The sequence below is a fragment of the Centroberyx gerrardi genome, chromosome 21 (genome assembly GCF_048128805.1).
Source record: "Centroberyx gerrardi isolate f3 chromosome 21, fCenGer3.hap1.cur.20231027, whole genome shotgun sequence".
Classification (NCBI taxonomy): Eukaryota; Metazoa; Chordata; class Actinopteri; order Beryciformes; family Berycidae; genus Centroberyx; species Centroberyx gerrardi.
In genome coordinates, this window is record NC_136017.1 from 8,576,641 (window position 1) to 8,591,024 (window position 14,384).

The 14,384-nt window shown below is 41.3% G+C and overlaps 1 protein-coding gene across 3 annotated transcripts in view; it reads right to left on the minus strand.

The window, feature by feature from the left end:
- Positions 1–1,793: 1,793 nt before the first annotated feature.
- The window catches only part of LOC139925981 (FERM, ARHGEF and pleckstrin domain-containing protein 1-like), a 69,735-nt gene continuing 57,144 nt past the window's right edge, over positions 1,794–14,384 (minus strand). For all 3 annotated transcript variants that reach the window (XM_071917534.2, XM_078291095.1, XM_071917525.2), the window contains exons 17-28: positions 12,455–12,536; positions 12,162–12,223; positions 11,120–11,295; positions 10,644–10,774; positions 9,875–9,943; positions 9,575–9,664; positions 9,199–9,281; positions 7,949–8,061; positions 5,298–5,458; positions 3,931–4,038; positions 3,502–3,653; positions 1,794–2,995 (exon numbers count right to left, since the gene is read on the minus strand). In XM_071917534.2, the coding sequence (XP_071773635.1) occupies positions 2,920–2,995; positions 3,502–3,653; positions 3,931–4,038; positions 5,298–5,458; positions 7,949–8,061; positions 9,199–9,281; positions 9,575–9,664; positions 9,875–9,943; positions 10,644–10,774; positions 11,120–11,295; positions 12,162–12,223; positions 12,455–12,536 (1,303 nt within the window). In that variant the 3' untranslated portion in view covers positions 1,794–2,919. The remainder of the gene's footprint in view (positions 2,996–3,501; positions 3,654–3,930; positions 4,039–5,297; positions 5,459–7,948; positions 8,062–9,198; positions 9,282–9,574; positions 9,665–9,874; positions 9,944–10,643; positions 10,775–11,119; positions 11,296–12,161; positions 12,224–12,454; positions 12,537–14,384) is intronic.

Consider the following 14,384-nt stretch of genomic DNA (forward strand, 5'->3'; position numbering starts at 1 on the left):
GTCATCTATCTAACATGACAACATATGACTCCATGGTGTCTCCAGGTCCTTTAAATAATTTAAAAAGGTCTTACATTGAATTGTCTCAGTTCAAGGCCTTGAAAGGGTTTAAGTACAGTTAAGTGTTGTACTTAAATAAAAGGACTTAGTGTTTTTTTTTCCTGTTGTCATTCAACCCAGACATTATATTCTGTTGTTGTTGTTTTTTTTTATCACATTTAGACTTAGCACATTCATTTTGGTTTTGAAGTTTGAAGATGATGGAGATGGGCACTACTGTGTGCCACACCTAAACAGGTTTCATGCCCACAATGAAATATGAGACAGTAAAAGTGCAAGGCAGTAGTTTAAGCATATTACATTTTTAAGGCATCAAAATGTAAAATCTCAACCTCTGCGATGAATGTCAGCAAGCTAGTTTATGTCACGACTTACTGCGGTCGTTCAAAACCCTTTACAGCCACTTTGACACTTGATTTATCAACAGCTAGCATTAATTCACAATGTTAATCCCCAGTATCAGGACATTTCGCTGGTCCCAAATGAAGGACAAATGCTCTTGCCTCCCTCAACAACCACTGTGGTCAAAGTGCCCTTAAACAAGTCTTGTACTCAGCATCAGTCTGGTGTTAACTGTGTGAAGCAGGGCTGCAGGCTCAGTCAAGTTTCCCTGGAAAAATAAAGGTTAGAATGACTATGTAGTGTTGGATGTCGTCGAACGAACCTGTGAATTTACTCTCTCAGGGTTTCTGACCAAGCGTGACGCATTCACGGTTCATCGTGATACAAGGAAGACCCATTACTTGTATCTGAAAGCCCATTCTGCGTGTTATTTACTATGCAGTGGAACTACACATGAACTATCAAGGTATCAACTGTAATTTTCCTGGTTTTAGATTCTAATGTTCTCTGTTAGTGTACTCAAATACCTATTAAACAGAGATTTCACACATGGCTTATCCTATCTCATGTGCATCCATCTACTTCCTTATTCCTTTCTTTGTACTCTAGCTGCACCCGTCCTTTGTTTCGCATGAATGAAGCGATTGCGACTCTCCCTCTATTCATGCCAGAAAGAGCTATAATGGGTGTTGTTGTCTTTATGCACCTGATAAAGTGCCAACATGCTACAGGTGTCCAATAGTATGCTTGCACTTTGGGACTTCAGGAGAGAGGGAGGAGATCTGAGGCTCTCAAGTAATTTGCTCATTTGAAAAACAGGTTCAGAAGCCAAACCAATACACTACCAGTCAGAAGTTTGGACACACCTGATTTGAATGTACTATGCTTCTCATTATCTTAAAGTCATTTTGATCTAAAGGCTTCTGCTTAAATGCTTGAAATGTATTTTTTAGACATATATAAATAGTGAAGTTGATGCCTATGTATGAATTTCTTTCCAAAGCCTTTGCCTTTCCATCAAGGCAAAGGGCGGCTGCTCTAATATCTATGCTATATCAAATTGGCATCCAATGCTATTATTAACATATGATACATACAGTATAAGAAATTACGCAATTTTTCATTATGGTTACAGCCTGAGAATAGAAAACACTCCATCAAAAGTGCTGTGGGGAATATTGCATCACCGTTGTACCCATAGTCACACTGTCAGGTGTTTTTGCAGATTTTTACAGAAAATTTCTGCTTTCCTGATTTTCCCGATAGTATCTCTCCTTTTGTGTGTTGTAATAATCCTAATCGCATCCTGGTTTTTGTCCTCATGAAAACTAGAGGAAAACTAGACTAGAGGAAACAGTTTCAGAGTCGCCTCCCACGCTGTTGTTGTCATATTAACCCAGTCTTTACTCATCTTTATTTAAAATAGTAAAATCCAGAAACCTGGAGGAATACAGAAGAGAAGATATTTGGCAATGAACCACTGAAATCTCTTTCGGCCCTGGAAGTAGAGAAAGTGTTTTGAAAACATTTTGCCCTCTTAAAGAAGGCAGACCTCACAGGAAAACAAGTAAGAACCAAAAGGAGAAAAGAACAAAGCAGAGGAGAACGTTTCACAGTGTATCAAAGTATTGTACAAAAGGTTTCCCTACAAAAGCAAAAGATGTGTGTCTTGTAATTGTGTCCAAACTAAGTATCACATTTATTCATCATGTATAGATTGTCATACAAACAAAAAATACTCTCATCACAGTGAGTGTGTTCACATGCACACAATATTCCACATTATCCTGGTATAGGTCTTATTCAAGATAAGCTGTTTATATACATCTTTTCTCCCTATCACAAATAAGTCTGTATACATGAATAATTTGAATATATAAACCACTGATAGAATAGAACAGACTGCAAAAAACAACAGTAACAGGATATCAGCATCTCAAATACTATTGATAAATCTCAGGTATTGTATTCAGGTTTTTCATAAGGATAACGTCTTCCCCAGGTTATTGTAAACAGGATGTGTTGTTGACTTGAAACACTGAATATTAAAGATCTGTTGGTGTGCATGTGAACGCACTCAGTGATGCAAACATAAAATAAAGTCAAAAGAGCAAAACATTGCCAGCAAGACTGTGCGCTGCTGCTCGCCCGGCGTAGAAAAATTACATTAAGAATTACATAATGGATGACTGCCATTGTAGAAAGATTGCCTCTAATCAGACACTAGTGGTGTAGAAAGTACTCTCGCTCTTTAAAGCTCTAAGCAGCGTGTGTGAGGAGGAGGAGGAGGAGGAGTTTGGGAAGTGGAGGGGACAGAGGTGAAGTGGGACGTCCTCCGACTGGGTGTGTGAACCAAATAACTATTCAAAAGTATCGATTAGTGTTGATTTGAATGCCCGTTGTGCGCATTCTGTGTCAATAGGGCTCTTTCCTGGAGTTTTGGCAGCTTGATATCCAAGTCTTCATTCATTCGGGTGAGTGTTTCTCTGTGGAGGAGTGAGGAGGGGAGCCGATCGGTCAGTAAAGGTCTTTCCTGGAGGTTGGCAGGGAGCGGCTGGCGGAGCAGGTGGCGCTGCGGATCACCTCCATCCACCTGAAGAAAAAAAAAAAAGGACAGCGGCTGCTTACTTGCAGAGTGACATAAATCGAGCGCTCCATACTTTTTTTCCCCCTGAATCCCAAGAACTGAAAATGCATTAAACGACTACTTTTGTGCCAAGTTTCCACCGCTAATGGGAGATGTACCTTTTTCAGCTCTTGATGCATTCATGATTCAAAACACAAGGCTTTCTGACTCCGGTGCTCACAGAACGCTAAACTTAAAGGTATGGTAAGGAAGGTTTTTACAGGCCCATTAAGATTAATTACCTCTTCACTAGAGGTTTCTGTTGGCCTTTTTACATGCCAAGAATCTCAACATCATACTACAGTGTACCATACCTCTTGATGGAGGTTAGAATCTCACTTAAACCCAAATGAAATTTGAGGAGCCAGAGTGGGAAGTTGCTTACAGTTACCCAGTGAGGGGGAAAAGAGGAACAAAACGGTTATGCAAATGTTCTTCAGCAATCATTCAAATTCAACGCAGAAGTGCAGTACCTTTCGAAGGTGTACTCGCTCTCCGATCTGAAGTAGTAGACGTGGGACTTGAAGTGGAGCTTGAAGACGTAATCTTTGTGGATGTTCTCCGACTCGGACGGGACGGTGACGGAGTAGCCCAGCAGAGGAAGGCTGGCCAGAGGGTAGTCGTCCTGCAGGAGGACGGGCCAGAGGGGGCAGGAAAACCTCTATCATGATCTATGTTATACATTTTCATCAAGCCATAGTTGTGCTGATTCAATGTCATTTGATGTCTCAAGTTTTCTGGTGTCAATAAGCATTATAATCACATAGCACATTACCCATGTCATGATGCATAATATTCTCATATCCTACTTTACAGACATAACTAACTCTGCCAGTGCTGCGTTCAAACCGCCACATCATTCTTATTTCATTTTAACTGCGTTCCTATAGGCTATATCTAACCTGGTGGGACTTGTAGAAGAAGAGGCTGAAGTTGGTGAACACCACCCAGAGTTTCTGCCAGCCGTTACTGTTCTTGAACTTCCTCAGCAGGTTACCGGACAGCTGGTTCTGGAGACACAGAAGAAGAGAGAGGAGAGGAAAAGGAGAGAGGAAACCGATTAAACCAAAGGATATACAGGGTTCAACAAAGAAACACACAACGTCGGTGATTCAGTTTTAGTGTTAAAACAGAAAAGAAGACAGGGGGGAGAGAAATGTGTCAGCTCCAAGCACTAATTCAATCACTAATCCTTTGGGACATTTTGGCACACAATTAAAAATACAACAGTTTCTAGGTTACATAATTTCATAAATCTATCTCTGTGCTACTGTCAGTGCAAGTATCCATTTAGCTGAGCCTTGCTTGCGCATAGCAGCGAGTAAATTCAATATGTGAAGCACTTTCCCAAGGCCCGATTTGTGGTAATACTTTTCATGGCCTTGCCTTTACAGTGAATTTGTTTGACTGGAGTGGATTTGGAAGTTTATGTGCCTTTGGAGGACTGGCTTCGGTCTTTCCTGGCGGCTGGCGGGGCGTTCCTTTGTCCAAGGATCCAGTAGCCTTGCTCATCAGCATTTTGTGCAATACATGGAAGGTTTTTGTGGAGAGAAACATGGTTCTCTCTAGATTTTTTTCTATACCTCTCCATTTATTACCAAAACAGGCACCATAGTCATCCCAGGGGGAAATTGAGAGACTTGTTTTGTTTATGGTCTATGCACTTCTAGTGGCATTTCTGGGTACAAAGCTAAGTTGTGACTATTGCAGTACCTCTCTACTCCAGCAGGTGTCACTAAAGGACAGGCTGTGTGCTCTGTACCAGCAGACCACAGAGAGAGGGACGGGCCCCTGATGTCTGCTGAGGGGCCGCTCTGACTCACTGGCCGGACTACTGGCCTCTAGCCACATCAGTATGGACGGACAGACAGACAGAGGTGAAGGTGGGCGGAAGAGTGGAAAGACAGACAAGAGGAGGTAAAGACAGAGAGATACAAAGAGATGGATTGGCAGAAAGAGGGAGGGAGGATAAGAGAGAGGACAAAAACACAGACATGAGAAGAAAAATAAGACAAAGGACTTCGGAAGAATGGTCCTTTGCCCGCAGAGAGATATAAAGAGAGGGGGAGACCAAGACGGTTGAAGCAGACCGACTGAAACACAGGCAGACAAATGCACACATCTAAACACACTGGACAAACGCAGAAGACCGGAATCCACAGCGACAGGCTTGAGAGAAAAAGTATGGGATGTGTGGAAAAACAGGTGGAGGGAGAGAAGGATTGAGACACACACACACACACAGACACAGAAACAACAGTCTGGGTACCTCCACGGCGACACTAAAGTCCACCATGGACACGCTGGTGTTGCGGTGCCAGCAGACGTGCACGGTGGTGTTACCACGGTGACCGTGGCGCTCCAGGGACGAGCGCGAGCCGCACAGCTCCTCCTCCGACTCCTGCTCCGCCCCTCCGTCCTCCGACAGCTCTGGGGAACGACGCACGGGTCAAATGTGACGGTTAATAGAAAGGAAAGGGCTAAAAGAGATGAAGAGATTTGTTTTTGAGATACTGACTGGTGAATTTTAAGGCAGCTTTTCTTTTCAAAATGGGTACATAGCGTTTTGGAATGAAAGCCTGCACACGATGATCAAATATTGGCACAGTAGAGATCCTGGGTTCTTACACAAGATTTGATATAGTGGATAAAATATGCCAGCAGTCTGTTACAGTAGTAAATAAAGTAAGCTTCCTTTTGTGTGTGTGAGTGGTTAAAAGTTAACATTGAATTTTTGGCAAACAGACTCTTTCATCAACTGTTGAGTGACTGGAAGATTAGCAGCAGTTTCACTTCTGTGTGTTCTGTATTTAGTTTGCTATTCTATCCACTAAATACTGGACACAAAGAGCTAAAACTGCTACCAATCTTCTTGTGGCACAACATTAAGTTTATAGTTGTCACACTATTACACTTGTGACCATTTATAATGCACAAGTATGAGAAAAGCTAACCAAGCTAGCATGCTACCACTCTCTCGATGCCTTTTAGCACTACAAACATATCAATTCTATATTTTAGAGTCTGTTGACAGCAAAGAAAGCAAAATATATGAAAGCAGACATGACTAAAATCATGATAGATTAATAACAATACACAATACATGTTTAGACTTAATCACAATCTAAAAATATGTGGTTTGGTCAGAAAAACATTAGCAGGGGACCAGTGTGTAACCTGCTAGCATGTTTTATCCTGTTGAATTTTTCTACTTAATGCCAGCCTTTCCGTGTGTATGTATTGTATAATATCATTACAGTGAGATGACACAAAAAACAGCTGGCAGCAAAAAACATTACGACTTGTATCAAATCTCTGCCATTGAAAACTGAGCCAAAGGACTGATCAAAGTCACCTAAATTTCAATACTGTGGTCAAAATATTGAGGAACACTATCCTTTTGTTGTCACTTGTAAGCCAATACTCAGTATCTATTTGTGTAAAACTGTACATAGCAGGTGCTTTAGCTAAGACACAATGGAGAGAAGTCAAGCCAAAGGTCACCAGGTGGAGGCTGTATGGAACAATCATGACAGGCATTTAAGATGAAGGAGGAGAAAAGAGAAGAGGAGAAAAGGGGGATGACAGCTGGGGAGGGGACCTACATATATCAGGTAACATAAAAAAAAACTAAGATGAAAGACAAACTGGAACAATTCAACCATATTATTCATATACCAGGCGCTGACAGCAGCTGTCTGTCTTGTGAGGGGAAAAGAAAGGAAGAGAAGGAGTGAAACATATCCTCCCTCTCTGTGGGAAAGGCAGAGTTATGGAAACCATAGGAATATGCAAGCGCTCGCCTGTTCATGATCCAGTTCTCTGTGATTTAAAAGGGCAGAGAAAAGCCTCTTGATGCAAGTGAATATCAATAAGTTATGAACACCACCAATGTCCCTTGTAAACCCATTCCTACAAACACCAGTCACTGAAATAACATAATGTAAGTTAGCAATGCAAGCAAGCGTCACATTAACTTCAACTAGGAGACTTTGTGTGGGTGATAAGTCCCACTGGGTAACATTTCCATAAATAACTGTTCTCTGGAATTTTGTTTATGACCTATTTCCTCTCCTGCTCTATGTTTCTGGGCCCCATCAGCTCTCACTGTGTCTAGAACAGGTACAACAGCTCAGACAGTCCCTCAAAGCTGAGCCGCTATGCTATCTGGGGACGGCAGTAGCCTCCAGGTTAAAGAAGCAGGCTTGAGAGTTTTCTGGTTCAAATATATAGAATATATACAGTATGTATACATAGTAGCGCTGAAACGATTAGTCGATTAATCAATTAGTCGGTTGATTTTAGTCATTAAGTAAAAATCCCACATATTTGCTGGTTACAGCTTCACAAACGCTAAGATTTGCTGCTTTTCTCTGTTTCATATCAATATATAATGAATACTTTGGGTTTTCTTTAGCTGCTGGTCAGACTAAGTAAGCAATTTGAAGAATCACTCTGGACTCTGGTAACTTGTGGTTAATCAATTAATTGAAAAAATAATCGATAATGAAAATAATCCTTAGTTGCACAGTAGTAATGTAGTAATGCACAGTAGTGTTTCTTGAGAAGAGAAATGTCAAACACTATGAACAGGGCTCCTACACTCACTTGGCCATTGAATTCACAGCTTTTTTCCCAATGGCTTTGAAGATCTTGTATGGTGAAACTCAAGGACTCAAAATAGTTTTGGGGTAAGACATGACATTGGTCAAAATTAGACATCATAAAGGGCTCATTTTTCATCATCATCATCATCATATCTATCACATGGTTTTCCTCAGGATGTGAAGTGTTGATGCTAGGTACAGAAAGAGGTCAAGACAGCTGAGGCATATTGATGAATTTAGGTGCTATATTTAAAATAATTGTGGCTTGCTTAGGAGTTTGTCACTCACACACACACACACACCACAGACTTACTGTTATCAGAGAGGCTGGTGGAGAGCAGGTCAGTGTGGGCGCTGCTGCTCTGCTCTGCCAGGTCAATGGCCATCCTGATGTCCTCCACCCACCTCTCCATCTCTGACGCACAGCTGGAGAGGGTGTGAGAAAGGTTTTTTTTAAGGTAAAATGATTTCCTAATGTAAAAAATGTTATCTTCATTCTGTGGCAATATTGTTCTCAACTTTCATACCAATAAAGCACGTTGAATTGAGATAGCAAGAACAAGAAAAACAGAGAGGGGGTGGAGAAAGAGAGAGAAGCAGACACACACACACACACACAGAGATCGTTTTATGTCAAAATTGTTTTCTGATGTAACAATGTTGATCTTTTGTCTTCAAGCGGTGGCAATATCGTTCCACGCTTCCTCACTCACGCCAATAAATCTTACTCAATTGAACACTGAACTGAGATAGCGAGAAAGAAAGAGACACCGAGAGAGAAGAGAAAGAGAGAGAGAACGAGAGAGAAATAGACCTACAGAGAAAAATGCATCAAAGAAAGAGAGAGAGATGGGAATGTGAAATAGAAACCAAGTGCGAGAGTAGATGTGAAAAAAGAGAGAGAGACAGAGATGGAGCGGCATTAAGCAAGAGGATGTGAGAGAGGAATAGAGATGAGGATAGAAGAAAATTATACATCCAGCATATATATATACTGTATATACTTATTCACACAATGGACAGTCAATCAGCACAACCTTCATTATGCAATTCAGTCTCTACCTTTACAACCATGCAGAGATAAAAGTTTTTTAATCAGTGAATGAGTAACAGGGGAATGGGAAATAGGTCACACAGTCCAACTTAATTCAAGTGGCTTGGGTCCTGTATGAATCCATATTTAATGAGACTGACCTGTATTAATCTTTCAGACAGTTATTCTTAAGAGCATATGGCATCCATTCATAATGGATGGCACAGCTTCAATTCAAAGCAATTGTTTTTTGGTCATGTTTAATTCAGTTCATTTGTTTTTTTTTTTCATTCTTGTGATGGTTCCACTCTAGTTCTTATATTTAATTCCTGCATTTCTTTCATTTACATAATTTTTTTTTTTTTTAGAAAATGCTATATAAATTGTGCCATTATTATTATTAGTTTATTCATTATGATAATCGGGCTGAGATGCTCACTGTGGTTTAGCTCAAGGGTGTGTGTGTACGTGCACTTATTTCTGTGTATTTCTGTGTGTGTGTGTGTGTGTGTGTGTGTGTGTGTGTGTACCTTGCTGCCACCACCACAGATTGCCGCTGTCCGAACAGGGTAAAGGAGTGAGGGACTCCCCACTCCTCCTCGCTCTCTCTGATCTGCAGACACACACACACACACACACACAGAGTTTTAACAAGTAATCTTAAGTATCCTAAATTATATTGGAATATTAACATGCATGTAAACACACTCCATAACTGCTTAGAACCACAACATATGATATAAAAGTAAACACTGCTTTCAGGGAGAGATGGTGAGGAAAAGAAAATCAATTCAGACAAAAAATACAGATACATTTCACTGTTGTTCCAGTCAATCTCACAGTTGCAGTGCAGTGCTGATAGTCACCAAAACACATATATGTTACTAAGAAAATGTGGTTACGTACCGTCATGCCATAGAGGGGCAGCTGGCCGTGAACTTTGAACTGGTTGGACGGGGTCATCCCTCGACTCGTGTACACCAAGGAATCACTGAACTGGAGGGAGGACAGAGGGAAGGAGGGAAGGAAGGATGAAGGGAGGAAAGAAGGACAGCGGGAATGAAGGAAAGAAGGGGAGAGTGAGGAGGGGAGAAAGGGAAGGGTAGAAGGCAGAAAGGAAAGAAGGTTATAGAAGTTATAGTTCATGCCGTATGCAACATTTGAGACATTTTGAAGGTATGGTTGAGAAAAGCTGTGATGTCATACCAGGAAGAACATTCTCTGCTGAAGGCCTTTCCCTGAGAGCTTGCTGAGGCAGCCAAGCCTGATGAATTCCTGTCAGCCACACGCAAACATAAACAACATCAGAACAACAGGGAGAGAAAACCAAGGACTACAAATGAGCAGGATGAGTCACTTTTTTTGCAGGAGTAAACAACTTATTATGGATCGACATGGGAGTCTGCTCGGTCCAAAAATAATCCCCAGTTTATGTGTTGTTGTCAAGGAAATCATCCAGGTCTTGTCGTTTCCTAGACCTGAATAATTGATCAACTCATACATGGACACTATCTGTTCCCTAAAACCATAAAAAGCACAGCACTCATTTTTCACTCTACTGTGACTGTCAAACCAAGGCAAAAAAATGCAACAAAAAATCTAAAATAAATAAGTAAAAGCTGCTATGGAACTCCCAAGAATGAATTCACATTCACGATCTTCAGAATAAAATTCACTGAGATGAATCTGATTAGATTAGGTTATCGATTATAGAATTACAACTATTTTAATTTCAACTTTGACTCACTGACAAAATGTTTTCATCATAAAAAACGGGGCTAAACAGCATTTGTTTTAGTTGCATAATCAATGTATAGAATCACTGAATCCTACAACTTTCACAGAAGATGTTTTAAGCTGGAGGACAAAAAAAAATCACCACTCATTTCTTCACTGTCAGTTGGAATATGAGCTTTCCGTGCTTTGAGAGCAGATGCTACTGAGACAAAAATAAAATTCTGTCCCTCTCTCTCACCCTTCCTGGGATGGCCAGGTTTTCGATGCCCGTCAGGTCCTTCTTCAGCTCCAGGAGTTTCTGGAAGTTCTCCATCTTCATCATGGTGCCTTGGAGCTGCAGCACCATCTCTGAGATGTCCGCCAGGGCCGCTGGAGAGGAGGGAGGGGACGGAGGAGGAAGAGGAGGAAGAGGAGGAGGATGAAATGTACAGCTGATCAAGCCTATCTCTTTGGCATCCAATCTAAGAGCTGTAAATCCACTCGTTCCTGCACCTTCTCTCTCTCTCATACACACAAACACAATATTGCATTTATCTGCCTAGGCTGTGCAGAAAGGAAGAAAAAAAAAGTGTATATGAACACATTAGAGAAAAGGAGTGATAATGGGAGGGAGGAGGATGGAGAGAATGACCGATGGGAGGGTCAGAAGTCGTTCAGCGAAAAAGCACCCTCACCCACCCACCCACACACACACACACACACCCTAACACCCACCTCTGGAGTCCCTGAAGTCGTCGTGGGTGGGCGGATAGTGCTTGCAGAGCCTCTCCAGGATGAGTTTATAGTGCAGCAGGCGGTGGAGTGGCCTGAGGAGGAAGATGTTGAAGGGCAGGTAGCAGGCCTTCTGCTGCTCAAAGTCCCTGCACAGAGCCTCCAACCTGCGACTGGACCTGAGGCACACAGACGGAGGAGAGGGTTCGTTACGAAACGCTGTTACACTGCGTTCAAAATATCAAGGCCGACGGCTCTTTCCATGAAATAGACTGACCAGGGGAATCCAGGTGAAGGCTATGTTCCCTTTAGTGTTGGGAAATAGTTTCACTACCTGTAAAGTTAATAGTTTATTTACATTTTGCAGCAGCTTGGAGGTAGTTCAATTAAATTACATTTTTTCCTCGTTTATTACTTTTTTTGTCAGCATTATTTTGCCGTTCACTACCGAAACTACCAACTATTTTTGGCTATTAAAGAAAAGAGGGGTACTGCATTTTTTCATCCTTTATTTATTCTTTTAAATTCCTTTGTTTCCAACTGTAATAAGCTCACTGCCTACCTAATCAGTGGAATTTTTTTTTGTGGCCATGTGAATTTGTATTTTCTGACACTGCATATGTAAATATAATCATTTATTGCAAAGTAGTTTGAATGACTTTTTCTGACTAACATTTGTTAACAAAACTATATTTCTCTTGAGGGTAGCTTGGCCTTCTTCCGATGCAAAATAACTGGAAGCTGTGAACTTCAGTTATGAAGGGGAGATAGCGAAGAAAGTGAGGAGAAAGGTTAAAGAAAGTAAAAAAATATAGATAATATCTTTCAAAATGTCACTATTCTGAAAGCAAAGGTCTCATAATAATAATGTCGGCCTCAATTAAAAGTTTGGCTGGTGAGGATAATTGTATACTAACCCAGTCTGAAAGTCACAGGCAGACAGGTAAGCAAGTAAAATAAAATTTCCACCAATACGGAAACAAGTGCCTGCCAGCGACCTTTGACCTTTGGCAACAAATAGATATGTTTCGCGTCATGTACCCACCTGCAGGCCCGCTCCAGTTCCACCAGGCATTCTGAGTGTTTCTGGAGCTGCACTGTCAACTGCTGCAGACGAGAGAGAGAGAGTGACAATAAAACAGAGAGAGGGAGGAGACAAGAGGAGAGTCAAAACAGATTTCAGCCTATCAATCACATCCCTTCTACCTCTCTTCTAAGCTCTTGATTTTCCTCATTTCTTTTCCCAGCACTTCCCTCCTTCATGATCACTCTAGTTTCACAGGAATGACCCCTCGCACCCCTTGGTTGCTTGTAATGTCGGTGTAGTGAGATAGTTACCCTCAGACCCTGGATGTTCTTCAGGAGAACATCGCCAATCCGCTGATAGTCTCCTTTAATATGGGCATTGGAACGACCCTCCCTGTGAGAGAGAGAGAGAGAGAGAGAGAGAGAGAGAGAGAGAGAGACATTGTGATATTCCTCAGCATGCAGTAACATGTGTTTACCAGTAGGTGTCAGGCCACAGCTGGGTTTGACACAGGCAGGACCTGACAAATGGAAAATATTCACTCCATTCCCACAATCCCATTCATCTTACCAGCAAGTCCCTGGGCCGACTCCAAAAACAAGGTTCAGAATCATGCTGCCAGTATATGTGTGTGTGTGTGTGTGTGTGTGTGTGTGTGTGTGTGTGTGTGTGTGTCAGCCAGAATAAGGCACTTCGGAGCAGAACAAAAACACAATTTCTCCTCCTGTCTGCCATTATAAAATGAACAGACAAGATTCCCATGGGGGGAAATGAGGACTTGATGTTTGCGTGTGCACGTCGTTCCCAATGCGAAGTCAAACTGCTGAGTTTATATGTTGACACCAACAAACAACAGAGATCATGGAGAACATTGGCCAATTTGTCCAATTAATGGACTTCCTACCACTGGCTGCTTGAGTGGCCTGCGGTGTGAATGCAGTTTCTCCCACCGAACCAGAGCTAACACGGACCTTATTCTTCCTTCTTCTTTGAAGTTTTTTTCCTTTGACCTACCACAAAAACTGGATTTCCAGTCAAGCATTTTTTTGTGAAGAATTATGATGTATCAAATTTTAGGCGAAAAACCTGAATGGAAACAACTAAATTCGAAATGAGAGTATTGCCAAGTGCATTTCTCTGTTTTTATCCTCAGATAAAAGCATGAAATATGGGCAACATTAGCTGACCCAAAAGAACAGTAACAACTTGCCCAATACTAATCTGTTCTTCATGCTTGCCATTTTTCTACTGGATGTGTTTTATGACATTCAGGAAGCCTATTTCTTTTTTTTTATTCAACCCAGCTGATGCAAACACACCTAATTTGCATTATATTTTTGATTTCTAATTTCTTTGTTCTTAAGCTGCTATACAAATACAGTTTATTATCATCATTATATTATAAGCTGCTCCTCTGTTTAAGCCCAAAGCTTGATTTTTAAGCAATTTCTATTTTGTGTTTTAACAAAAAAGGTGCTACATAGTTTCCTTCCTTTCTTTCCGTACACTCAACCCATCTCTCAGATAGGATGAGGGCAATTTTCCAAAACTGTGAGATCGCTCACACACACACACACACACACACACACACACTTTTCAACAAGGCCACTTTGGTGCTGCAGCCTCAGTGTTGTGACTTGGAAGGCAATAGAAGGGAACGGAGATAACGAAGCCAACATCAACTGCGATGATACACAAACTGACAGACTGATACACACACACGCACACACGGATATGGCACATCCTTTTTAAGAGTGCGCGCACACACACACACACATACACATACACACACACACACACACACACACACCTTTGGGGTGCCACCTATCAACATAGATCTCACACACACTTTGGCTAGCACAAACATCAACAAGGTATGCTCACCAAGGTGCAGACACACACACACACACACACACACACACACACACACACACACAGACAGACTTCTATTGAAATCTTGCTGTCTGTTTGTGTCTTTTTTGCTTTCCCACATCAATAACCAGTTTAAATAAGTGTTTACCTGCACCTCAGCACATCTGAACATGCATTTTTTTTCTTAGTTTCTTTTCGTTTTCTTTAATTTATTATCTTGTCTCTCTTTGTCTTATGCCCTGACTCTTTCTTGTCTATTGGTTGCCTGAAATTTTGGTGATATAGAACTTTAAGCTTCAGCTAAATGCCTACAATATATGTGCTGTATGTAAGTGTATTTAAATATAAATGCCTGTGTTACGTGCCATT